General features: G+C 43.5%; 1 protein-coding gene across 1 annotated transcript; it reads right to left on the minus strand.

The window, feature by feature from the left end:
• Positions 1-264: 264 nt before the first annotated feature.
• Positions 265-26,218, minus strand: Zcwpw1 (zinc finger CW-type and PWWP domain containing 1). The gene is made up of 16 exons (XM_090324038.1): positions 25,965-26,218; positions 23,197-23,250; positions 22,052-22,296; positions 21,197-21,275; positions 19,478-19,595; positions 18,503-18,639; positions 10,374-10,490; positions 9,227-9,347; positions 8,001-8,076; positions 7,502-7,606; positions 5,810-5,893; positions 4,335-4,401; positions 3,702-3,766; positions 2,587-2,647; positions 1,784-1,912; positions 265-735 (listed from the first exon to the last, which is right to left on the minus strand). The coding sequence occupies exons 2-16, from the start codon at positions 23,219-23,221 to the stop codon at positions 419-421; spliced, it is 1,746 nt and encodes a 581-aa protein (XP_090180164.1). The 5' UTR covers positions 23,222-23,250; positions 25,965-26,218; the 3' UTR covers positions 265-418.
• Between the last annotated feature and the right edge of the window lie 790 nt (positions 26,219-27,008).

Raw genomic sequence — 27,008 nt, forward strand, 5'->3', positions numbered from 1 at the left:
CATGGGGATTATTAGCATGGAGCCTCTTTAATGGAGATGATGTGCCCAGGAGACAGGGAAAGAAGAGCCTTTCCAAGGCCTAGGAAGGAGCTGAGCCACAGTATAAACCCAGACCTGCCCTTCTGGAATATTCTTTCCCAGGATCAGGCCTCAGTGACCTTCCTACATTCCTATACTGGCCAGCTTCCCACCACATGTGACATGCCCCAGTACAAGGAGAGGAGGGAAAAGAAGCTAAAAAGGAGTCCTGGTTAGACACAAACCTAACTGAACCTGCTTTATTAAGACAGTAACTGCACAGCTCTGACAAGGACTTGGTATGGAATCAACAACTCCAACATTCAATAGCTGGTCAAGGACAGGGCTCCAGGGCTCTCCCTGCAGCTCCAGAGAAAAGCAGCAGGGTAGAAGCACAGCATTACTCAAAGAAGGCCATGGGGAAGTCCTCTGTGCTATCTCTGTGTTGTAGCTCCCCTTGCTCAACTGCCTCTCTACCAATATCTTCCATGAGTTGCTCAAAGTCCAGGTCACTGGACACGCCATCCTCAGGCGGAACATGAATAACCGCCTCAGCTAGTAGCTCCTGGTGTGTAGGCCAAGGTTTCCCCAACAAGACACAGGGCCCATGACAAGCTGCTGGGGCCAGGCCTTGGGGCACCATTCTAACTTCTTTTTCTTTAGACATTCTGGATGCTGAGGCTTTGCTTTGGGGAGCTTCAAATATTTTCTTACAGCCTAAATGAAAAGGGAATGAAGGTAACAGTCAGTGTATCCTTATTTTTCTCTTTGTGTGTGTGTGTGTGTGTGTGTGTGTGTGTGTGTGTGTGTGTGTGTGTGTGTTTATACTAGGGCTTGAACTGGAAACCTAGGCAATGTCTCTGAGTTCTTTTGCTCAAGGCTAGTAGTCTACCACTTGGGCCTCAGCTCCATTTGTCTGTGTGGTTAACTGGAGATAAGAGTCTCATACAGACTTTTCCTGCCCAAGCTGCCTTTAAACCATGCTCCTCACATCTCAGGCTCCTGAGTAACCAGGATTACAGATGTGAGCCACTGACAGCCTTTCCTGACTTCTTTTTTTTTTTAAATTAATTAATTAATTTATTTTTTGCCAGTCCTGGGCTTGAGCTCAGGGCCTGAGCACTGTCCTTGGACTTTCTCAAGGCTAGAGCTCTACCACTTGAGCTTCAGCACCACTTCTGGCTTTTTTGTATGTATGTGGTACCAAGGAATCAAACCCGGGTCTTTGTGCGTGCTAGGCAAGCACTTTAACCATTAGGCCAAACTCCCAGCCTTTCCTGACTTCTTACAAGCTAAATTCACGAAGTCTTGTGTGAAAACAAAACTAAACAGAACCAAACCTGTGAGGGAAAAAAAATCATCCTTTTAATACAAAAGAACACAGGTTCAGATTCTAGCTATGGATCAGTCATGTGAAATATGGGTATTAAACAAATTTCAAACAACTGAGAGCCTTGTTTCCTTGTAGTTAAAAAGTCCAATACCCAGAGTCATAGAGCAAAAGGAAGAATGAGAAGGAACAATGGAAGTATCCATGTAGCCAGCCCTTGGCAATATTTAAACCCCCCTGTGGTTCTGCTAACCCAGAGTCAATCTGATCATTAACCATCATTATCAACAGTGTGTGCTGGATGCAATATGAGACTTGTTCACTCTGCCTATCATTCCTTCTTGGTTGTGGAATTGTTCAGAAATAATCAAAAGGGAGGGAGGAGATGCACAGATGAGCTTCATGTCCCCAAGTTCTTTCTAAGCTAAGCCTCACCTGGCTGGTCGGGGTCCTTTGGCTCTTCTTCCAGCTTGATTATGGGTATAGGAGCATCTACAAATTCATTGTCCAGAGATCTCTGCTTCATTCTCTTTTTCAGGGGCCCATCTTCTTCATCTGCCATGCCTGTACCTCCCCACCCCAAACATGAAGACAATTTGTTTCTCATTAGCAGCTTGCCAAGGGCAAATGCTTTCCTCACATCTAGTCTATGCCTTACTCCAACCTTCCGCTCACTCTCAGTCTGGTCTAGTCTCTGAGTGGCTTCCAGTTTCCCAATCTTCTTGGCTTTTTTTTCACCCAATGGACCATCATCCTTTTTGACCCAAAATTGAAACTCCCCCTACCACAGTGAACCTAAGCTTTTAGGAAGCATATAAATGAGAAATGAGCTGGCACAGTGGCTCATGCCTGTAATCCTAGCTACTCAGGAGGCTGAGATCTGAGGATCCAGGTTCAAAACCAGCTTGTGCACAAAAGGGTCCGAGACTCTTATCTCCAATTAATCCCTAAAAAATGGGAAGTGGGGCTTGGCTCAAGGGTAGGTCAGTAGCCTTGAGCTGAAGACCTCAGGGACAGCGCCCAGGCTGAATTCAAGCCACATGACCCACAAAAAAAAGAAAGAAAAAAAGAAAGAAAAGAAAGCAAGAAAACATACAAATGAGGAAGCTCTTCTTCCCTATCTCTATCAGGCAATCTTGTCCATTTCCTTGAACTAAGTCAGTCAGCATCCCTCACACTCACTGCCTCTGCCCTTCCTTAATTGTGAGGCCCGTCTCATTACTTGGTGGCTTGCTTACCTGTAGGCTTGGCTTTTTTGGTTTGCCTTTTGTCTGACTTTGGACCAGGTAAAGTTGGATTCTACAGATGGAACAGAAAGTATGAAAAAGACAAATTAAAAGCTGAGTATTAGCCAGGCACAGTGGCTCACACCTGTAATCCTAGTTCAAGTGGTAGAGCTCTAACCTTGAGAGAGTCCAAGGACAGTGCTCAGACCCTGACTGCGCTCAAGTGCCAGGACTGGAAAAAAAAATAATAATCTTAGGCAGGTGGTGTGGTGGGTGGCGCCTGTAATCCTAGCTACTCAGGAGGCTGAGATTGGAGGATCACAGTTCAAAGCCAGCCTGAACACTAAAAACTGAGAGACTCTTATCTTCAATTAATCAGCAAAAAGGGGGAAGTTGGACTGTGGCTCCAAGGGTAGGATGGTAGCCTTGAGCTGAAGAGCTCAGGAACAGTGCCCAGACCCAGCGTTCAAACTCCATGACCCACTAAAAAAAAATTAATCTTGCAGAGTGGGGTGGGGGGCTTACACCTGTAATCCTGACTACTCAGATGACTGAGATCTGAGGCTCATGATTCAAAGCCAGCCCCAAAGCCAGCCAGCCCGAGCATGGACCTTAAGACTTTTATCTCCAATTAACCACCAGAAAACTGAAGTGACACTGTGGATCAATCTTCTTGGCTTAGAAAACAGGAAGTGAGGCTGTGGCTCAAGGGGTAGGGTAGCAGCCTTGAGCTAAAGAGCTCAGGGACAATGCCCAGGCCCAGGGATAGGGCAGTAGCCTTGAGCTAAAGAACTCAGGGACAGAGCCCAGGCCCTGATTTCAAGCCCTACTACCGACAATCATCATCATCATCATCATCATCATCATCATCATCATCATCATCATCATCTCTCCAGGTACTGGTAGCTCATCCCTATAATCCTAGCTACTTATGAGGCTGATTATTTAGGGAAAGAGGTTTGAAGGATCTCTAAAGCAAAAACAAAAAGCCCAAAGTAGAGGAGTGAGTGGCTAAAACAGTCAAGTCAAAAGCTAGCCATGAGTGAAATAGTCAAGCAAGAACATGGGCTGCTGGGTTCAAGTGCCAATACCAAAAAAAATTTTTTTAAATAAAAAAATCATCTTACTTTTTTCTGTCTCTTCTTTTTCTTCAAGCCAGACCCTGGATTGTTAGCCTTAGATAGCATTACTTCTAGACAGAAAAAGGAAAGGACTATAGTCATATAGTACGTATCAAAAAGCATAGTTGTCCAGTTAATGGAGTTGATCCCCGAGAGTCTGTATTTCCACTCTGCCTCTGTGCTCCAATGACATTTTTCTCATAAAATATTTTCTCAGATCATCAAGCTCCATCCTTTCTAAAATCTATTACTACTACTACTCAGGAGGCTGAGATTTCCAAATGGTAATTCTAAGCCAGCCCAAGTAGGAGAAGTCTGTGAGACTCTCATCTCCAATTAATCACCAAAAAGCTGGAAATGGAGCCATGGAGTACTAACCTTGAGCACAAAAGCATAGGGACAGCACTTAGGTCCTGAGTTCAAGTCCCACAACCAACAAAAAAAAAGAAAAAAGAAAGGAAGGAAGGCAGGAAGAAAAAGAAAGAAAGAGAAAGGCAGAAAAAAAGGAAAGAAAAGAGAAGAGGGGAGGGGAAGGGAGGGGAGGGGGAGGAGGGGGGAGGGGAGGGGAGAGCTTGGGCTGCTACCTTAGTGGATACTCCCCCCCCTCCCTCTCCTGCCTTCACCATTCACTTCTCCTACCTTTTTTCCCCACACCATTGTCAGATCTACAGTATCGATTCCAGAAACCAAACAAGTTAACCCGAGCCTGAGGAAACCAAGAAACAAAAGCATTATCCTCTATCCTCCTGTCTTTTGGATTTTTATGTATGATGATGATACTTGTATTCATTTTCCATATTGTTTTTTTTTTTTTGTTTTTCATCAGTCCTGGGCCTTGAACTCAGGGCCTGAGCACTGTCCTTGGGCTTTCTCAAGGCTAGTGTTCTACCTATTTAGCTACAACACCAGTTCCAGCTTTTTCTGTGTATGTGGTACCGAGGAATCGAACCTGAGTCTTTGTTCATGCTAGGCAAGCACTCTACCAGTAGGCCACATTCCCAGCCTCCATATTGTTTTCATTTGAAAAATCTTTTGAAATTTCATTTGCCTTACCTGGACTTTTACAGAAATTAGCTACAATCTCTTTTTTCTAATATACTCAGAATTGAGCAAGCCACCATGATAAGAGTAATTCATGGTTTGTCATTCTCTACCTTACCCTCACTTCCTACTAAAGCAATTTGAAGGTAAACGCTAACCTTACATTTGCCCAGCACAATGGTGTACATCTATAATATTACCTACTTGGGACATCAAAATCAATAGGACTGTGGTTTGAGGCTAGCCTAGGCAGAAACCTATTTCAAACAACTAACCAAGTGTGGTGGCCCATAATTCAAGCTACATGGGAGGCAAAGTTAGGAGAATCACAATTTGAGGCCAGCCCTGGGAAAATAAATGGGAGACTCTATCCAAAAAAATAATTCAAGTTTGAAACAGGTGGGTGTATGGCTCAAGGGATAAAATGCCTACCTAACAAGCATTACGGCCCTAAGTTCAAATTCCAGTTGTACATGCACACATGCGTACATGTACACACGTACGTACGTACGCACGTACACACACACACACACACACACACAGATGCACGCACGCATGCACGCACGCACGCACCCTGAAGTTAGGATACATATTTCTGATACATGAAAACTAATTAATGAGGCAGGATACTCTCTATTGCAAACTATTTCATTCTGAGCTGAGAGAAAATCCCACTCATCCAAGGATATGGACAGGAACAAATGATTTGGGTCAAGAGAATCTGGTCTAGAAGGAAAAAGGCTGTATAGTGTGGAAACCAAACAACTGGTTTCTCCAGTGGGAAAGAGTAGTGTGTTTAATGCAAGAATGTGGTCTGGCCACGTACCCTTGCCTAATGCCTGTAATCCTAGCTAAGCAGGAAACTGGTGTTTGGAGGATCTAAGTTCAAAGGCAGCCAGCACACAGGCTGGACGAGCAGTTCAAGTGACAGAGGGTCAGCCATAGGGAAGCAAGCAAAGTGAGCATATGGACCTGAGTTCATTCAAACAGTACAAGGAAGGCAGGAAAGGAGGCCAAGAAGGAGCAAGGGAGGAAGGGATGGGGAGAAAGAAGAGGTCTGAATACTCTTATACCGGAATATCAACTTGTTGTGCCTTGTGAGCCATCATTATGGCTGCCCCAAGTTTCTGGCTGTAATCCTTGTTCTTGTACTTTTTCTGAAATAGGGAAAGATTAGAGTTAATGATAAATACTGCCTTTAAGATTAATTAATAATATTAGAAAAGTGACTCCAACATATGGCCACCCACCAGACATTATCATAAAGACATTTGCTTCTGGTTCCTAGTATGGACACTGACACTGTCTTTAGGTACTCTCCTTCCCTCAATTCCTAGCAGTTTTTTCAACCGACATTTTGGTATACTCTCCAAAGTAAATTTAATGGCAACATGGAAAAGAAAAACAAAGTTCTTGAACTTCTTAAGTTTCTTTCTTTCTTTTTTTTTTTGGGGGGGGGGTAGTCGTGGGGCTTAAACTTTGGGCCTGGGCACTGTCCCTGAGCTCTTCAGCTCAAGACTAGCACTGTACCATGTTGAGTTACAGAGTTACTTTCAGTTTTCTGGTGGTTAATTGGAGATAGAATCTCACTGATTTTTGTGCCTGGGTTGGCTTTGAACCATAATTCTCAGATTTCAGCCTCCTGAGTAGCTAGGATTATAGGCATGAACCACAGGTACCCAGCTCTCACGAGTTTCTTTAGATCCAGCTGCTTGCTTTACTACTGAAAACTTGATTTGTTTTTTTTTTTTTTTTAAATCTGTGCAAATAGTGTCTGGACCAAAATGTCTGCAGTGCTAAGATTGAAAAACCCTGTATTAAATTGTGCCCCCGTGCCTGCCACAATGAATTGGTTCAGATTCAGAAAGGCCCCTCTATCTGTGAGCAGGGAAAGAAATTGGAGGGAGGAAAATAAAAATATTACCCTAAGCAACTGTGGCCCATACTTACAATCCTATATACTTGGGAGGCTGAGATCTGAGGATCATGATTCAAAATCAGTCCAAGCAGACAAATCAAAAATCTTTTTTTTTTTTTGCCAGCCCTGGGGCTTGAACTTAGGACCTGAGCACTGTCCTTTGGCTTTCTCAAGGCTAGAGCTCTACGACTTGAGCCAAAGCACCACTTCCAGCTTTTTTTTTTTTTTCTGCCAGTCCTGGGCTTGAGCTCAGGGCCTGAGCACTGTCCTTGGACTTTCTCAAAGCTAGAGCTCTACCACTTGAGCCTCAGCACCACTTCTGGCTTTTTTCTATGTATGTGGTACCGAGGAATCGAACCCGGGTCTTCGTGCATGCTAGGCAAGCACTCAACCACTAGGCCAAACTCCCGACCTCCCAGCTTTTTTCTATGTATGTGGTACTGAGGAATCAAACCCAGGTCTTCATACATGCTAGGCAAGCACTCTACCTCTAGGCCAAACTCCTGGCCCCCTAAATCAAGAGATGTTAACCTCCAAATTAACCAGCAACAAGTTGGGAGTAGAAACATGGCTCTACTACTTGTAGAGTTCCAGCCTTGAGTAAAAAGAGCTAAGGAAGAATGTGGGGCTCTGTGTTCAAGTCCCAAGACTGGTAAACACACACAAAAATTATCCCATACAACCCTATAGTACAAAGATAAAGCCTTTATGAATAATCTCCCCCTTGGTATACATGATTAGACATGGGACTCTCTCCCAACAGTTTCCCTCTGAGAGCAGATCAGCTTTAATAAAGGGAAGATGTCACTTTCCAGTTGTCTATATGAGATACTCAAAGTTTTCTTACCGCTCCTATTAGCTCCAGGGACAGTTCCCGGAAGTTCTTTAGCATGTTGATTGGGATCCAAGCACGAGAAACTGTGTCTCCAAAAAATGTCACGTGGTACTTAGACTGTAATAAAATATGACCTATTTTGATTCCTGTCCTTGTCCTTGTTTTTTACCTCTAACCAGGGAAGTGGGGGAGGGGAATAGGGAGACTCATACAGAAAGGGCTGGGCTTCATATGTTTCCTGAAGCCTGACTTATCTATCCCACCTCCTCATTCTATTTTTCTTCCACTCTGATCTCAGGAATACTAGCCAAAGCATATTAATCAAAACCTTAAAGTGCCTGTAAGTGTAAAAACACTTAGATACAATTTCTCGGTGTAGGTACTTATCTCCATTATTTGTCACTCTAGTCACGTGTCTTTCCACTTCGTTTCCTGGCTAAGTCCTTTTTCTTTTTTCTTCTAATTCTATAAACATCTGTTAGGATGGATGGATCTGAACCAGAAAACTTACTGGCAAGCAATCAAGATGAGAAGCAAAAAGAAAATACTCTCCCAGGTCAGGATCGGATTCTACCATGCCTGGCCACCTGGAGAAGACAGATGGGTGGTAAGGGGTAGAAAGAAGGAGTTAAATAAATAGAGAACAACCTCTCTGATACACATGTACAGAAAAGTGCCAATAACTGTAGTGACTTCCATCAAGTTCAATATTCCTACTATAGCTGTTTTACCCTCATGGGCCCCCTCCAGCAAATCTGAGAAGAAAGTCTTCTGATGAGGACTTCTACTTTACCAAGAAAAAACTATTCTACCCTCCTTTGTTAGAGTTAGGGATAGAAGGTTAGAGCTAAAATTAGGGTAAGAGTTAGCTAGAAGCCCGTGACTAACACCTATAATTCTAGCTACTCAAGTGGTTGAAAGCCAAGAATCATGGTTCCAAGCCAGCTTTGACAGCAAAGTCCATAGGACTGTTATTTCCAATAAAGTACTTTAAAAAAAAAAAAAAAAAAAAAAAAAAGCTAGGGCCAGGAGTTTAGCCTAGTGGTAGAGTGCTTGCCTAGCATGCACGAGGAACTGGGTTTGACTCCTTGGTACCACATACATAGAAAAAAAAAAGAAAAAAAAAAAGCTGGAAGTGGGGATGTGGCCCAAATGGTAGCATAATAGCTCAGTGACAGTGGATCTGAGTTCAAGCCCAAGAACATACACACACACACACACTTTTAAAAAAGGAAAGAAAGAAAGAAAGAAAAGAAGGAAGGAAGGAAGGAAGGAAGGAAAATTAGGGCTAGGGCTAAGTATAAAATGGCTCTCATGCCTTAATATTTAAAAAATGCCTTATGTGAGGCATCATGACACACTCCTATAATACCATTTACTCAGGGTGCTGAGGCAGACAGATTGTGAGTTTGAGGCCAGTATATGCTAGAAGAATAGAATTCTGTCTCAAAAAACAAGTAAACAGAAATGCCTTAGATCTTTCCTTATTTTACCCACTGATGGGGTCACTGTCAGATACTTTTTCTTCTTAGACAGATACCACTTCTATTCTGAAACCTCCAGAGAGGGCACACTTTCAAAACCTCCAAGCTTAGTACTTTGTATTTTTTCTCTCTCCACCACCTATGTTTTCTCTAGAGTAAGTACCTGTTACAAGTGAGTATCTATTGCAAATCTTTCCATTTCCTTCCCTCTTTTCTTGGACCCAGCATTCCCATGCTCAGGAAGAATGCCTACCAGGGGTAGCCATATTGCTTGGCCCAGATCATGGATCCTGGGACATAGGCAGCATAGGCCACTTCACTCTCAGATTCTGTCCAGGCCTCCTCAGGAATATCACAGCGATTATAAGCCAAGTCTGACAAGAGAAAAAAAGAACGAAAGGGAAAGCCCTCCTTTTATTTTTTTTTGGGGGGGGGGGGTGAGTCCTGGGGCTTGTCCCTGAGCTCTTCAGCTCAAGGCTACTGCCCTACTCCTTGAACAACAGCATCACTTCCTGTTTTTTAGTGATTAATTGGAGATAAGAGTCTCTTGGTCTTTAGTGCTCTGGCTGGCTTTGAACTGTCATCCTCAGATCTCAGCCTCCTGAGTAGCTAGGATTACAGGCATGAGCTACCATACTCGGCTAGCTCTCTTCCTGTTGATTGTACTCATGTACAGATTTGTATTCATATGACAAGAAGACCATTCTTTGCTTCTAGTCACTGCAAGGACTCCTTTTTGGATGTAACTACATTTATACCATCTTTGGGAGCTAGTGGTTCACACCTGTAATCCTAGCTCCTGTGATGCAGGAGCCTGAGATCTGAGGACTGTGATTTGAATCCAGTCTGAACAGGAAGTCTATGAGACTCTTCTTTCCAGTTAGCCACCAAACCAAAACAAAAACAAAAACAAAAAGTGATTCAAGTGATAGGGCACCAGCTATAAAAGAAGCTTAGGTACCATGCCTAGACCATGAGTTCAAGTCCCAGGACTGGAACTAAAAAGAAAAAAAATAAAAGGAAGAAATGAAGAGAAAGAGGGAGGGAGGGAAGGAAGAAGGAAGGGAGGAAAGAAGGGAGGGAGAAAGGATGGGAGGAAGGGAAGGAAAATCAATACAAATCAACATGAAATTCCAATCTTTAGCTGGGTGCAGTGGCTCACGCCTATAATCCTAGCTACTTAGGAGGCTGAGATCTGAGGATGGCAGCTCAAAGCTAGCCTGGGCATGGAAGTCAATGAGACTCTTATCTCCAATTAACCTATAGAAAACCAGAAGTGATGCTGTAGCTCAAGGAGTAGGGCGGTAGCCTTGAGCTGAAGAGCTCAGGGACAGTGCCCAGGCCCAGAGTTCAAGACCCATGACCAACACAAGAAAAAAAGCAATTCCCTTCTTTTTTACCTGGATTCTGGTCACAGATCCAGTAATCAGGGAGAATTGAGGGGTCAATGTCCCCACTCAGCCGCCTCCATTTTTCACAGTTTGGCAAGGAACACTGGACCCAGACTAAACAATGACCTGTAACAGAACAAAAATTAAAATAAGACATCCAAAAATATGTTCTTCCTTTTTCAGTCCAACTAAAATCAATAAACTTTTCCTACTTACCATCTGAATCACATTTCCATTTGACCCTTACAGGAAGTCCAATCCCTGAATTACAAATGGTAAAATCCAGGCTGAGACTTTCTGAAGCACTAACTACCATTAGGACTCGATTAGTCCACACTTGATCTTTCCTTATACCAGGAAGAAGGAAGTATTTTCACTTTTGACATGAATTTTTAATGTTTATCATTAATGGTTATATGAGGAGGCTCCATATACATGTGTATGTGCAAATATGTGTACACATATATATGTATATATGTTTAGGTGTCAGTACTAAGGCTTGAATTCAGAGCCTCAAGCTCTTGCTTGTCTTTTTTGCTCAAGACTGGCACTACTTGAGCCACATTGCCACTTAGTGCTTTTGACTGGTTAAACATAGTTTCACACACTTTTCTGTCCAGGCTGGTTGTGAACTACAATCTTCATATCATATATCAGCCTCCTGAGCAGCCAGGATTACAGGCTTGAGCCACCAGCACCAGGCAGGCTGGGTGGAGTTGTAGGGGATGTTACTATTTAACATATCCATTTATGTAATCAGAATCATTTCTTTAATCATTCTCCCCACCTCCTACAGTCCCTTCCTCTGCCAGTCACAACGTTTCCCACTTCCTTCTTCACACTTACACCAAGTATTATGACTGTATTTCTTCACTGTTCCCTTTTCCACTTACCCGCCCCCTCCTGCCCCCTCCTGTCAGCCTTCTTCCATTCAAACCCATTTCAGCTTCCTGATATTTGTTAAAACTGTCTGCTATACTGAGTTTATGTACACACACACACACACACACACACACACACACACACACACACACACAGAGTTTTCCTGCTGTCTTTCCAGATACTACCTCATTCTCTGTTGGCATTATATTACTGGAAAGTTCTTTTGAAGGCCTAACTAGCATCTCTGTTGTGCACATAAAGTTCTGAGGCCTTGCAAGACTACCACGTCTAGGGTTCATTTTTCTTAGCAAGAAGTATGGCTCAAATGGTAGCATATCGCATATCAGACTTGAGTGAAAAAGCTAACAGAAGCCAAGTGCCAGTGGCCCATGCCTGAAATTCTAGATACTCAGAAGGCTGAGATCTGAGGATTGCAGTTCAAAAGTCAGCCCCAACAGAAAAGTCCATGAGACTCTTATCTCCAATTAACCACCAGAACTAGAAGTGGCACTATGGGTCCAAGAGGTAGAGTGAAAAAGCTCAGGACAGCACCCAGGCCATGACTTAAAGCCCCTAGACCAGAAAAAAAAGGGGGGGGAGACTAAAGGCCAGCACTGAAGCCCTGAACTTAGGCCCCTGTACCAGCACTAAAAAGAGTGGGGAGGGGCCGGGAGTTTGGCCTAGTGGTTAAAGTGCTTGCCTAGCATGTACAAAGACCCAGGTTCGATTCCTCAGTACCACATATATAGAAAAAAGCCGGAAGCGGTGCTGAAACTCAAGTGGTAGAGCTCTAGCCTTGAGAAAGTCCAAGGACAGTGCTCAGACCCTGAGCTTAAGCCCAGGTCTGGCAAAAAAAAAAAAAAAAGAGTGGGGATTGGGGCTGGGAGTTTGGCCTAGTGGTAGTGTGCTTGCCTAGCATACATGAAGCCCTAGGTTCAATTCCTTAGTACCTCATACATAGAAAAAAGCCAGAAGTGGTGCTGTGGCTCAAGTGGTAGAGCTCTGGCCTTGAGAAAACCAAAGGCCGGTGTTCAGGCCCTGAGCCTAAGTCCAGGACTGCCCCTCCCACAGTGGCTCAGGCCTGTAATCCTGGCTACTCAGGGGGCTGAGAGCTGAGGATCATGGTTCGAAGCCAACCCAGGCACTAAGGTCTGTGAGACCCTTATCACCAATTAACCACCAGAAAGCTGAAGAGCTCAGGGACAACGCCTAGGCCCAGAGTTCAAGTCCCATGACTGACCAAAAAAAAAAAAAGAGTGGGGAACAGAAAGAAAACCATAACAAATAATACAGAGGTCACTACAAATTGAGAGTTCTAAAAGTAATACCTATTCCTACAAAAAAAATGAGTAGATCTAGGCATTCACACACAGTGAGACAAAAGGAGAACATTCTTAGCTGAGCATGGTGGCTGACGCCTGTCATCGTAGCTACTCAGGAGGCTGAGATCTGAGAATCAAGGTTCAAAGCCAGCCTGGGCACAAAAGGACCAGAGACTCTTACCTCCAATTAACCTCTAGAAAATGGGAAGTGGAGCTTGGCTCCAGGGGTAGGGAAGCAGCCTTGAGCTGAAGAGCTCAGGGACGGTGCCCAGGCCCAGAGTCCAAGCCCAACAACTGACCAAAAATAAATAAATGAACTATACAACTTGTGGGCGGGGATGTGAGGAAAAAACTGGGAATGAGAGAAGGTGTGACAATTATCCTGACTTACATAACTGTAACCCCTCTGTACATTACTTTTATAACAATTAAAAATTGTTAAAGAAAATACGTGGGAAGAAACTTGCCCTAATGATATTTAACTAGACATTTATGGATTGGAATGGAATTTCCAATGACAAGATTGCATAAGTTTTGGGGGGGGGTTGTTGTTTTGTTTTTTTGCCAGTCCTGGGCTTGAGCTCAGGGCTTGAGCACTGTCCTTGGGCTTTCTCAAGGCTAGAGCTCTACCACTTGAGCCTCAGCACCATTTCTGACTTTATCTATGTATGTGGTACCGAGGAATCAAACCCAGGTCTTCGTGCACTCTAGGCAAGCACTCAACCACTAGGCCAAGCTCCTGGCCCCTAAACCTCTCTAACTCTGGACTTCTCTTCCTTTAGTACTTTCAACATAATTTCCTTAAAATTGTATTCTCCGACTGGCATAGCTTATTTCCATCATTCCCCCTTGTGATGCTTTGCCTTCACAGTACCTACTGCAGGCCATATTTATTGGTACTGTATATGCACCTTTCTACTTCCTACTCCAGTAATCTCTCCTCAGCAATTGCAAGACACAGAACTGGTTTGTTTAGCAAAGGGCTGACGTTCCTTCCAATCATAACTCAGGAGCGCCATCTAGAGAATAAATTCTCACGTGCCAATCTAAAAATCTCATCTTGTGGGTAACACTGAGGTGTAGTAAGTAGACCAAGTGAAATCAACCTGAGGACACCAGCTTATTTTGGCTAATAAGAGATCAGTCTGGAAGAAACTGCAGTATTTCCAGAGTTCTCAACAAGGAACATCTGAGTTTACTTATTCTCATAAAAAATTATTTTCGAGGGCCAGGATGTAGCTCAGTGGCAAAGCGCTTGCCTAGCAAGTGCAATGTCCTGGGTTCAATACCCAGTACCAAAAAAGAAAAGACAAAAAAATATATTTACAGTTAAAAAATTTTATTTTCAGGGGCTGGGAGTTTAGCCAAGTGGTAGAGTGCTTGCCTAGCCTGCATGAAGACCCAGGTTCGATTCCTCGGTACCACATACATAGAAAAAAGCTGAAAGTGGTGCTGAGTGAGGCTCAAGTGGTAGAGAGCTCTAGCCTTGAGAAAGCCCAAGGGTAGTTAGTGCTCAGGCCCTGACCTCAAGCCCAGGACTGGCAAAAAAAAAATTTATTTTTGGGCTGGGAGTTTGGCCTAGTGGCAGAATGCTTGAATAGCATGCACAAAGACCTGGATTCGATTCCTTGGTACCACATACCTAGAAAAAGACGGGAAGTGGTGCTGTGGCTCAAGTGGTAGGACTCCAGCCTGAGAAAACCCGAGGACCGTGCTCAGGCCCTGAGCTCTCGCCCAGGCCTGGCAAAAAATATATATTTATTTTTGAGAAAAAAAAAGCCTATCTGGAGCTCTGAGCTCCAGACAGCTGAATGTCCAACTGAGATATTTCCAGCTTCATTACAATGTTCTGATGTCATTATAAGAAGACTTCACTGATCTGGACTACCTACCTGTTAGGCCTTTACAGAGTTTTCCTCTAAGTGTCACATTTTTACTTTTATAATTAAAGCTATGTATGTACTAAGTTGCTACTAACAGCTAACACCAGTAATCCTAGCTACTTGGGAGGCTAAGATTGTTGGCTCCAGGTCAGCTTGGACCAAAAAAAATTGAGATGTCTTCCCAACTAAGAGCTGGACACAGTGGTGCATGCCCCTTATCCTAGCTACCAGGAAGCATAACACAGGGGAATCCCCGCAGGCACATGCCCAGACCAAAATGAAAATGATTCCACTTCAAAAATAACCAGAAGGGGCTGGGAGTGTGACCTAGTGGCAGAGTGCTTGCCTAGCTTGCATGAAACACTGGGTTTGATTCTTTGGTACCACATACACAGAAAACATCTGAAGTGGTGCTGTGACTAAAGTGACAGAATGCTAGCCTTGAGCAAAAGCGCTCAGCAGTAAGAGGGAGGAGTTCAAGCATCAGTACCACCCTTCAAATTAAGAGTTATATACTACATATATGTACATATGAGACACTAGCTGTTTATTCACTGCTTTGGGTTTTCTTAGTTCAAGCCTGATACCAGTGGTTCATAAACAGAAAAGGCTGGAAGTGGCGCTGTGGTTCAAGTGGTAGAGTACTAGCCTTGAACAAAAGAAGCTCAGGAACAGTGCCCAGGCCCTGAGTTCAATCCTCATGACTGGGGAAGACTAGTGCTCTAACACTTAAGCCACAACTCTACTTCTGTCTTTTTACGTGGTTAACTGGAGGTAAGAGTCTTACAGACTTTCCTGGCTGGGCTGGATTTGAACCACCATCCTCAGATCTCAGTCCCCTGAATAGTTTAGATTACAGCCATGAGCCACTGGTGCTTGAATCTTTTTTCTCTTTCTTTTTTTTTTTTTGACATCTTGGGCATCACAATAAGAGCCTTGTACATGTTAGGCAAGCAATCAATTACTGAATTATAAAAAAAATCCTGTCATTCATTCATAGATACATAACATAATATATACCATTTTATTGTTATTATTAAGGTGTTGCACAGAAAAGTATTTCTTAAGTCTGGTAATAAATACATTTCTTTTTTTTGGATAATGTCATCGCCCTTTGCTCTCCCCAAGTTTCCCTCTCCCATCCCTGCTCACAAGTTACATAGGTCATTTTTCACATAGTGTATACTGAATAGTGTAACTGCATTTGTTCACCCTTCCTACCTCCACTCCTAAAAGAAAGAACAAATACCACCACAACAAAAAATTATGGAGTTCATTTCTATAAATAATATTTTAAATGTTCAGAGAAGTTACACCTTTGTGCTCCTCCTCTAAGGTATCTTCCTTTAGTCTGGAGTGTGAGTGCCTAGAGTCCTGTACAGGTTATCATGAGTTATATTTTAGATTGATATTTCAAGTTATATTTTAGTTCTATCTTCTACATAGGAGAGAAACCATGCTGTTTGTTTCTCTGAGTTTGGCTTGCCTCATAGCATGATTTGTTCTATGACTATCCATTTCCCTGCAAATGATAAAATCTTATTCTTTCTAGTGAATGAGTAAAATTCAATTTTAGATATATGTGTGTGTGTATAAACATATATCACATTTTCCAATATTCTCTCTTTTTTTTTGGTGCTGGTCCTAGGGTTTTAACTCTGGGTCTGGGCCCTGTCCCTGAGCTCCTTTTTCGCTCAAGGTGCCTGTTTCAATCCTCTCTTTTAAAAGAAAATTATAGAGCTGGCACGGTGGCTCACACCTGTAATCCTAGCTACTCAGGAGGCTGAGATCTGAGGATTGAGTTCAAAGCCAGCCCAGGCACGGAAGTCTATGAGGCTCTCATTTCCAATTAACCAGCAGAAAACTGGAAGTGACACTGTGGCTCAAGTGGTTGAGCAACAGCCTTGAGCTGAAGAGCTAAGAGACAGCACCCAGGCCCAGAGTTAAAACCCCATGACTGTCAAAAAAAAAAACTGTAAAAGAAAAAAAATTCCGCAATTCCCCAGTTGTGTGTGTGTATGTGTATGCACCCATGCATTTGGTATGTGTGTGTGTGGTGTGTGTATGGGGCGGGGGGCTTTTTTTTTTTGACCTTCATGGGGCTTGAATTCTAGGCCTGGGCGCTATCCTTGAGCTCTTCAGCTCAAGGCTACTACCCTACCCCTTGAGGCACAGCCTCACTTCCTGTTTTCTAGTGGTTAATTGAAGAGTCTCTCAGTCTTTAGTGCCCGGGCTGGCTTTGAACCTTGATCCTCAGATCTCAGCCTCCTAAGTAGCTAGGAGTATAGGCATGAGCCACCGCACCCGGCTAGGACTCAAGCTCTTACTCAGCTTGACTTTTAACTCACAGCTCCAGTATTGGCTTTTTGCTAGTTAAATGAAGGTCAAAGTCTTTCAAATTTGTTTGCCTGGGCAGGTTTCAAGTTTCTATCATCAGATTTCAGCCTCCTGAGTAACTAGAATTATACGCATGAACCACTACTCTTGGGTTCCATTCATTCCCTTTCACCTACCATTTTCTCACTCTTACTTTTCACATCTAGACTCATTGCAAAAGTTTTTAATCTTTAAACAACTATAGCCTGTCATTTACCTTACTAGCCCATAGAGTAGCTGTAATCAAAATCTGAATGACTTCCCATTATGACCTTGAGTATTTTCAGATCTTTATACTCTTTAACTTTCCCATAATAGCATGTGACATAGTTGAACATGTCTTATCTCTTGAAATTCTCTCTTCCTCTGGCATCTATGATATCACACTCTCCTGATTTCTCTACCACTTTGTTATCTACCATCTCTACCATCAATTATCCTTCTCTAAAATGCATGGAACACAATATGTACCAACAACTATACATTAGGTAAATAACTGAATGAATGAAATCTTCCTCCTTCTTCCTTAGTAGCATATCCTCTAACAGGCAGCTATAAGAATTAAATGAGGGCTGGGAATGTGACTTAGTGATAGAGTGTTGGCCTAGCATGCATGAATTCCTGGGTTCAATCAATTCCTCAGTACCACATAAACAGAAAAAGCTGGAAGTCGTGCTGTGGCTCAAGTGGTAGTGTGCTATCCTTGAGCAAAAGAAGCTTGGGGATAGTACCCAGGCTCTGAGTTCAAGTCCCAGGAGTGGTAAAAAAAAATGAGTCTTTGTTTTCTCCTCTAATATCCTAACTCTTGTCTCTCTTCTTCATCTTGAATTTTCAGCCCAAGTACATTTTCACAACATGGCTGAACTCACCAAAACCACTTTCCTCTCCTTTTGTCTGGCCCTTGCTGTGAGAATGATTCTGAATTACTTGTTTCAGTTGGTCTTTCTGCCTGTGATCATGTCCACTTTGGATTTTCTCCATTTTTTCATCTTGTTTTTTTTTTTTTTTTTGCCAGTCCTGGGCTTGAGCTCAGGGCCTGAGCACTGTCCTTGGACTTTCTCAAGGCTAGAACTCTACCACTTGAACCTCAGCACCACTTCCGGCTTTTTTCTATATATGTGGTACCAGGGAATCCAACCCGGGTCTTCATGCATGCTAGGCAAGCACTTTAACCACTAGGCCAAACTCCCGGCCCATTTTTTTTTTCATCTTTAGGAAGGCAAAACAAAGCACCTGTGAGGTGGTGGAACTAAAGAAGAGAATCTGCCAGGTGCTAGTGGCTCATGCCTGTAATCCTAGTTACTTAGGAGGCTGAGATCTGAGGATCATGGTTCAAAGCCAGCTCAGGCAGGAAAGTTCATGAGACTTTTATCACCATTTAACTACCAGAAAATCAGAAATGGTGCTGTGGCTCAAAGCGATAGCCTTCAATGTAAAAGCTCAGGGAAAATGCCCAGGCCCTGAGTATAAGCCCCATGATCAGGGAAAAACAACAACAACAACAAAAACAACAACAACACTTTTTTGTAGACACCGAAAGCCAAGAAAAGAAAAGAAAATCACTACCCAAGAGTTTCAAGTCTTAGGTTGAAAAAATATCAGCTTGTTGAAAATCTCCTAATTTCCTAAAACAAATACTTAAGCCAAACATCAAAACATATCTGACAATACTTACGAGCTTCCATCTTTCTACTGCTCTCAGGGAAGCTACTAAGTGTCTTCTCAGAAGGTTCAGGAATTAGTTGACTTGCCTGAGATGTCCCTATCTGAGGGACAACTTCATTTTCTTCAGAGGCTGAGATCTGTGGATTCCTGAAAAGAATATTGCTTAGATAAAGAAATTGAAGGGAAGCCAGCTGCCAGTAGCTCACTCACAATTGTAAGCCTAGCTACTCAGGAAGCTGAGATCTAAGGATTAACATTCAAAGCCAGCCTAGGCAAAAAAAGTCCTCATGAATCTCTTATCTCAAAAGAATTACCAAAAAAAGCTGGAAGTAGTAGAGCACTAGCCTTCAGCAAAAGAAACTGAAGGACAACACCCAGACCCTGAATTCAAGCTTCAGGAATGGCCAAAAAAAATTTTTTTGAAAGGGAGACACTTGCAGTGTCTATACTTTGAACTACTCCAAAGATAAAAGAAAATAGAAGAACCTGAGACTAAGGTTAAATGTATAGCTTGGTGATAGAACATGTACTTACCATACACAAGGCACTAGGTTTAATTCCTAGTACCAAAAAAAATAAGTAAATAAGGGGCCGGGAGCTTGGCCTAGTGGTTAAAGTGCTTGCCTAGCATGCATGAAGACCCGGGTTCGATTCCTCGGTACCACATACATAGAAAAAATCCAGAAGTGGTGCTGAGGCTCAAGTGGTAGAGCTCTAGCCTTGAGAAAGCCCAAGGACAGTGCTCAGGCCCTGAGCTCAAGCCCAGGACTGGCAAAAAAAAAAAAATAAGTAAATAAAACTATTACACCTATTGAAGTTATTTTTACTTTTATCATTTTTCCCAGATCCAAATTAGTATTTTTCCTGTGCTGAGAGAAATCAATAGAAATATGATAAATGACTAGATAGACAGAAAAAAATAGATCACCATTCCCTAATGTTAAGTCCAGTCTGTGTTCTACTTACCTTCCTAGCATAGACTTACCCATTGGCATTACCATTAGCAGTAGGAGAAGCAATTCTTTGTTTTGTGTGTAACTGGGTACATACTATGCATTGGGCACAGGAAGTCTCTGTCAAATTAAGGCCAGATCCCACCCCTCCTGAAACAAAGTATTAGAAGCAATAAAGAAAAATGATCTCTCCAGTATTTACTGATTATAATACTATAATTAAAATATTTCTTCCTTACTGCCCAGGAGGGCCTCTAGTCATATGACAGAATTTTAAACCTTTAAAATTTCAGGAAACTATGAAAAGGTAACCCATCTGTAATTGTATTTAGGAGAAAAAAAAAGGCCAGGCACACACCTGTAATTCTAAGTGAGGACAATGGTTCAAAACCAACCCAGGAGACTCTTATTTGAGAAAAAAAAAAAAAAGCCAGAACTAGAGCTGTGGCTCAAGTGGAAGAGAGCTAGCCTTGAGCAAAAGAAGCTTAGGGACAGCACACAGACCCTAAGTTCAAGCCCCAGGACTAGTACAAAATTAAATAAATAAATAAAAATAGGCCAGAAGTTTGGCCTAGTAGTTGAGCATTTGCCTAGCATGCATGAAGACCTGGGTTCGATTCCTCAGTATCACATACATAGAGAAAGCCAGAAGTGGTACTGTGGCTAAAGTGGTAGAGCCCTAGCCTTGAAAAAGCCCAAGGACAGTGCTCAGGCCCTGAGTTCAAGCCCCATGACTGGACAAAAAGATTAATAGATAAAAATAAATAGTAAAAAATTCAATAAAGCTCCAAATCCATATCAGGGTTTATAAGCCTTTCCAGATTAATATACCCATTATATATAAAATTATATGTTCTATATATATATATAATTACTTTTGGCTTGAACTCAAGACCTGGGTACTATTCCTAAGTCTCTGTGCTCCAGGCTAGTGCTCTATCACTTCAGTCACAGCACTACTGTGGCCTTTCTGAGTAGTTTTTGTTTTTGTTTCTTGTGGGTCATGGGGCTTGAAATTAGCCTGGGCGCTGTCCCTGAGCTCTTCAGCTCAAAGATACCGCTCTACCCTTGAACTACAGCACCATTTCCAGTTTTCGAGTGGTTAATTGAAGATAATAGTCTCAGGGACCTTTAGTGCGCGGGCTGGCTTTGAACCATGATCCTCAGATCTCAGCCTACAGAGTAGCTACGATTACAAGGATGAGCTATCAACTTCACCCTGCCTGAAAGAGTTCTTTATTCTAAAACTCCTGAGCAGAAGCTAAGATCTGAGGATCAAGGTTCAAAGCTAGCCCAGGCACAAAACAACCTGAGACTCTTATCTCCAATTAACCTCTAGAAAATGGGAAGTGGGGCTTGGCTCAAGGGTAGGGTGGTAGCCTTGAGCTGAAGAGCTCAGGAACAGCACCCAGGGGTAGGGGCTGTAGCCTTGAGCTGAAGAGCTCTGAGACAACACCCAGGATGAGTTCAAGCCCCATGACCCACCAAAACAAAAAGCAGAATCTAATAAATCTCAGAAAACAATTATTTTCCCTAAGTAAACCATAAGTACATAAAAATTAATTCGAAGCATTTTTAAATTTTAAGTGAGGCTAATGTTCTAAAGTTAATGCCTCTACTTTCCTCAAAGTCTGTACCGTTAATCTGATTGTTTAGCTATGGTTGTATTAATAGGAGAAGAAATATTTCAAAGTATTATCTACTGACACTACCTTTCAGAGTACAGTGACACTGCCCACCATACACCATACCCAAGCAGTCTTGGAGGGACTTCTGTAGCACAATCTGGACAATCTCCTCAAATTCTGCGTTGGTAAGACTGTTTTTTTCCTGCAGAGACAAAAGAAAGGAAGGAAAACTGCTTGTCTGTCCATAGTTTTCTCCTATCCTGAGATACCTCCTTTAGATGAAGCTGTTAGGCTCACAGTAACAACATAATAAGGGGTCTATCAACTTCATCCCAGATCTCCTGGACATAAAAGGCATCAAAGAAAAAGAAATCGTTTATATAAAGTTTCTATTTGTATCCACACCAACCTCTATCCCACTTCACTCTATTTTACCAGTCATGCTCAGGGTCTGGGCAATGTCTCTGAGCTTCTTTTGCTCAAGGCTAGCATTCTACTACTTAAGCCACAGCACCATTTCTGACTTTTGCTGTTTATGTAGCACTGAATTCAAGCTCCACAACCGACATACACACACAAAAAAAAAAAACGGTTTCAAGAAGTGGCAGTGCAGTGGAGACATGACTCAAGCAGTAGAGCACCAGCCTGGAATGAAAAGGTAAACAGAGCATGAGGCTCTGAGTTCAAACCTTAGCATGGCACATGCAGACAAAAAAAAAAAAAGGGAGGAACAGGGTGCAGGACAGTTGTAGAGTGTTTATATAGCATGTTCAATTGATCCTAGATTTAATTTTCATATCACACCAAAAAGGAGGAAAAGAGGAATAAGGAAGGAGGAAAGAGGGTGGAGGAAGTAGAATTATTAAAAATGAATGAATTACAGAATGAATTAGCCATTGGAAAAAGTTTGTTATCTATTCTGGGTGGGAACAGAATTGAAGGAACTGTCCTACCAGAGTTCATCACTGTAATTCATACCTTTTCTTTCTTTACCACAGGCTTATCCTGGGCCTTGCCCTTTATCTCCCATCCACTGTTTGACCCATTCTCTGTGGTTGTTTTCTCCTTCTTTAACTTGGTCTTGAGCCTGATTGGCTCAGCTATGTTCTCTGAGGGTCTCATTCCTAGTGTCATGTGCTCCTGTGGTGAATCAGGACCTTGAGGTACCATATGCAATTTTTGTGTAGGTGGAGCAAGGCTTTTCTTGGGACCCTTTCCACATTCTGAAAGAAATTTGAACAAATAAAGCATACAGCATAACAAGAGATTACCACACACCATTTCAGAGCTCTTAAATTCAGATTCCTAGGCCTCTCCCTATGTATTACTATCCACTCCCCTAACACCAGCATTATGACAAAGTAGTTCAGAGTGAGGCTGAGAAATCTGTAACTCTATAAGACTAGTTGATTCTAACAGATTATGTTGGAAAAAGAATACAAGGAGGTAGCAGGTGATTATTCAACTGTGAATATGTTTAATTTGCTTTAACTCTGGATTAAAATTTTATAAGAAATTAGCTTAAAGTTATTCAAAACCTACAAATCATTCATAACCCAGTCTCATGACACTTCCACTGTAAAGAAAAAAAATACAACTTTTTCCTAGATATTTGTCTTTCTTCTGAGTTTCCGTAATACTTCAAACCTTTCTGATGGTGTTTCCACCACATTTAACCTTAGGTAATTTTTTTTTCTATCCTGAGGTTTGAACTCAGGGCTTGGGCACTGTCTTTGAGCCTCTTTGTGCTCAAGGCTAATACTCTCCCACTTGAGCTACAGCACCACTTCAGACTTTTTCTGAGTAATTTCTTAGTGATAAGAGCCTCACTTTTCCTGGCCAGGATGGCTTCCAGATCTCAGAACCCTGAGTCGCTAGGATTACAGGGATGACCTATGCTATAAATTTTTAAGTTTCTTTTCCCCTTTCTATGAGTTTATGAATTTCTTGAGCAGGATTGTTCCTAAGTTATATTTGTTTTGCTCAAAGCATCTAGAAAAATAATAATCTGAATAAAGTGAATGGGAAATATATGTGATCTAAAATACCCTTTGGTGGGAAGAATGAGCTATTCAGAAGCAGAGAGAAATATACCAAATAGACCTCCCTTATTCTTCACTCACCTTCCTTTTTCTGCAATGTTGCCATTTTTCCACCAAGAAATTCTATTTTCTTTGCTGTTGGAAAACAAGAAAATAACTTTTATGACTGATTAAATGTAATTTTAAACTTTTTTTTTTTTGGTCAGTCACAGGGCTTGAATTCACAGCCCTGGCATTGTCCCTGAGCTTTTATGCTCAAGGTTGGTACTCTTATCATTTTGAGTCACATCACCACTTCCAGTGTTAATTGTTGTTAATTGGAGATGAGAGTCTCATAGACTTTCCTGTCCAGGCTGGCTTCAAACTGTGATCCTCTTAGCCTTCTGAATAAATAGGACTGGTGCTCTACTAGTGCCTGGCCTGTCTGTCTGTCTATCTGTCTGTTTCTCTCTCTCTCTCTCAGGGTGGTGGAGTACTGAGAAATAGCTAAATGCAAAAATATTTTTAAATTATCCTTTCACATTTTTTTTTTGCCAGTCCTGGGCTTGAGCTCAGGGCCTGAGCACTGATCTTGGGTTTTCTCAAGGCTAGAGCTCTACCACTTGAGCCTCAGTACCATTTCTGGCTTTTTTTCTATGTATATGGTACTGAGGAATCGAACCCGGGTCTTTGTGCATGCTAGGCAAGCACTCTACCCCTAGGCCACACTCCCGGCCCCCTTTCACCTTTTTATTTGGGGTACTTGTAAGTGATTGAACGCAGAGTCTCACTCATGCTAGGGGTCTTCCAAATGAGTTATATCCCTAGACCACGCCCCCTTTTTCTAAAGCAGGGCCTCAATGATTTGCCAAGGCTAACTGGAACTCTCAATCCCTTACAGCATCCTTTGATATTTTTCTTTTCTGCTTCTTCTGTAAACATGAGCAAGTCAGGCATACTGTTCTAAAACAACTATTTTGCCTTCCTCTTTATTTTTATTTCTTTGGTGGTGCTACTGGGGTTTGAACTCAGCTCATGTTTGCTAGATGGGCTCTCTACCACCTGTGGCACTCCATAAGACCCTTCTGGGGTTAGTGATATTTAATATTGGGTCTCACATGAAGCCCACCCTGGCCTGGACTGCAATAGACCTATGTCGCCAACATGGCAAGTGCATGGCATCATGAGCATCCATTGATCACTATGGAGCAAAACTTTTTTTTTTTGCCTATACTGGCCTCAAACTATGACAACCCAAAGTCCACCTTTCAAATGGTTAAGATTACAGGTTGGAGCTGGCTTAGTTAACTTTTCCTTTACTGGAAAGATAATTATTTTTTCACTGTTTCCATTTGTGAGAAACATGAAAATTTGAGTGAAATTTTAGAGAGCCCTGAAGCAAAATGGGTCTCTTTCATCTGTGTAATCCTAAACAAAAATAGAAAGTAAAAGCCGGGTGTGGTGGCTCACCTATAATCCTGCCTACTCAGGAGGCTGAGATCTGAACATTAAGGTTCAAAGCCAGCCCAGGCATTAAAGTCCGTGAGACTCTTTACCTCCCATTAACCACCAGAAAAGCAGAAGTGATGCAGTGGTTCAAAGGGCAGGGCAGTAGCCTTGAGCTGAAGAGCTCAGGGACAGTGCCCAGGCTGAGTTCAAGCCCCACAATTGACCAAAAAAAAAAAATATATATATATATATAATATATAGTAAAATTAGGCTGTAAAATGAATCGAGAGGCCAGGAGTGTGGTTTAGTGGTAGAGTGCTCGTTTAGCATGCACGAAATCCTGGGTTCGATTCCTTGGTACCTCATACACAGAAAAGGCTAGAAGTGGTGCTGTGGCTCAAGTGGTTTTGACAAAGCCCAAGGACAGTGCCCAGGCCCAGAGTTCAAGCCCTAGAACTGCCCCCCCCCAAAAAAAAAGAAGAGATGGAGAAAGGGAGGATATGAAGAGGGGTAGTAGGAGGGGAAGGGAGGGAAAAGAAAGGGAGGAAAATGGAGGGAGCGGGACAGGAAATGGAAGGAAAAAGGAGGGAAATGGGGAAGGCATGTGGAGGGAGGGGCAAAAACGGAAAGGAGAAGAGGGCAAAGGAAATGGAAGGGAAAGGAAAAAGGAGGGGAGGAGCAGGGAAAGGGAGGACAGAGGGGGAAGGTCTGGGAAAGAAGAAGAGGAAGCAGGAAATGGAAGGAAAAGGGCAGAGGAAGAGGGAAGGGAAAGGAAACGGAAATGGAAGGAACAGGGAGGAATTGGGAAGAAGAGGGAGGAGAGGGGACAGGAAAGGTAGTGTTGGGGGGGGGGAATGTGAAGGGAGAGAAGAGAAAAGGAGAGGGGGAGAGAGGAGAAAATGAAAAAAAGAAGGAGAAAAAAGACTCCTTTAAGAGAGTCCAGGGCCGGGAGTTTGGCCTAGTGGTTAAAGTGCTTGCCTAGCATGCGCGAAGACCCGGGTTCGATTCCTGCATACCACATATATAGGAAAAAGCCGGAAGTGGTGCTGAGGCTCACGTGGTAGAGCTCTACCCTTGAGAAAGTCCAAGGACAGTGCTCAGGCCCTGAGCTCAAGCCCAGGACTGGCAAAAAAAAAAAAAGGGAAAAAACAAAACGAGTCGAGCTAGCGGCCGCCCACCACAAGCCCGCTTTCCCTCACAAGTGCCACCATTCTGGATTCACGCTCGGCGCACACTCCACTCCTCCGTTCCAGGAAAGAACCCGCGAATTCAGAGCCCGAGCCCGGGATTTTCCACCGTGGCCGCTCCGCCCCGCGCTCACCATCTCACCGGCACTCCACCCTCCCCGCCCCGCCAGCTCCCCCGTCCCTCCCCTCAGCCACTTCTCCCGCCGGGGCACCGGGGCGTCCCCACCCACCCACCCCCGAGGTGCGGCGGGGCGGCTGGAGATTCTGAGGTGAAATATTGGTCGTCCCTCGGAGGAGGAGTTTTTCCTCTAGAGACGACAGGTACCGGGGATGGGTCGCGTCCACTCTGTGCCTCCGTCGTGGGAGGAAAAAGAAAAAGCCAGCTTTCTGAGGCGAAGCCGGAACTTAAGGGCGAGGAGCAGCGTGCGTCCTCGCAGCCCTCCAGCGAAGCTCTCTGCAACCTCGACCTGCTTTTTCCCGCCACTAGGCGAAGGCGCGAGGACGCCGAGAAGCTCCGCCCCCGGGAGGGGGGGGGCGGGCGGCGGCAGGGGAAAGGCGCATGCGCAGAGGCTAGACGCCTCTGCGTGGGCGCGGCTGAAGTAGTTCCACCATCTTGTAAACGAATGCCCGGAGAACTACATATCCCATAATCCTCCTGGCGTCACTGGCCTTAGGCGTCCGCCAACAGTGCCTGATGGTTCCTGGTCGCGCTCTTCTGTCGTCGGTTGCCTTTTCCTTCCGTAATTCCTACGCTTGTTTCTAGTTCTCTTCACGCCTTTACTCTTTCGAGACTACTCTGAGCCCTGCTTTCATCGCCACCGCCCCTCAGCCAGATGATGCGAGCATGTTATCATCCTGGGGAAACCAGCTTAGTCCCGCTTCCCTTTTTCTTTTTTTTCTTTAGCCAGTCCTAGGGTTTGAACTCAGGGCCGGGGCATTCTCCCCGAGCTTCTTTGGCCCACTGCGCCCCTTCAGGCTTTGTGCATGCGGTCCTGAGGAATCGAACCCAGGGCTATACTGCATGCTGGACAGACTGGACCGCATTCTACCACCACGCCACATCCTCCGCTCCTGAGTCCGTTTAACTTAAGCAGGAACCCAAAGCTGACCGAATGCCTTTCCCCGTCCCTATGTGATTGTTTTTTTTCTTTTTAAATAAGGCCACCCAGCGCCGCAGCAGTGTGGACTCGGACTAGGGCCAACATTTACAAGCTATGGCCGTGGACGCGCGGCGGGACTAGGCCGCCCACTGCGCAGGCGCGGGGCGCGGGGCGAGGT

This window comes from Megascapheus bottae, chromosome 34 (genome assembly GCF_031878675.1).
Source record: "Megascapheus bottae isolate mThoBot1 chromosome 34, mThoBot2.hap1, whole genome shotgun sequence".
Lineage (NCBI taxonomy): Eukaryota > Metazoa > Chordata > Mammalia > Rodentia > Geomyidae > Megascapheus > Megascapheus bottae.

What these genes read in the sequence shown, in the direction of transcription:
- Zcwpw1 (XM_090324038.1), bottom strand. Translation starts at nt 23,221, where the DNA reads ATGGCAACATTGCAGAAAAAGGAAG. An exon ending in AAGCAATATGGCTACCCCTG is followed by an intron (nt 8,077 to 9,226) that starts GTAGGCATTCTT and finishes TGTCTTCTCCAG; the next exon opens with GTGGCCAGGCATGGTAGAAT. An exon ending in CACAACAAGTTGATATTCCG is followed by an intron (nt 4,402 to 5,809) that starts GTATAAGAGTAT and finishes TGGTTTCCTCAG; the next exon opens with GCTCGGGTTAACTTGTTTGG.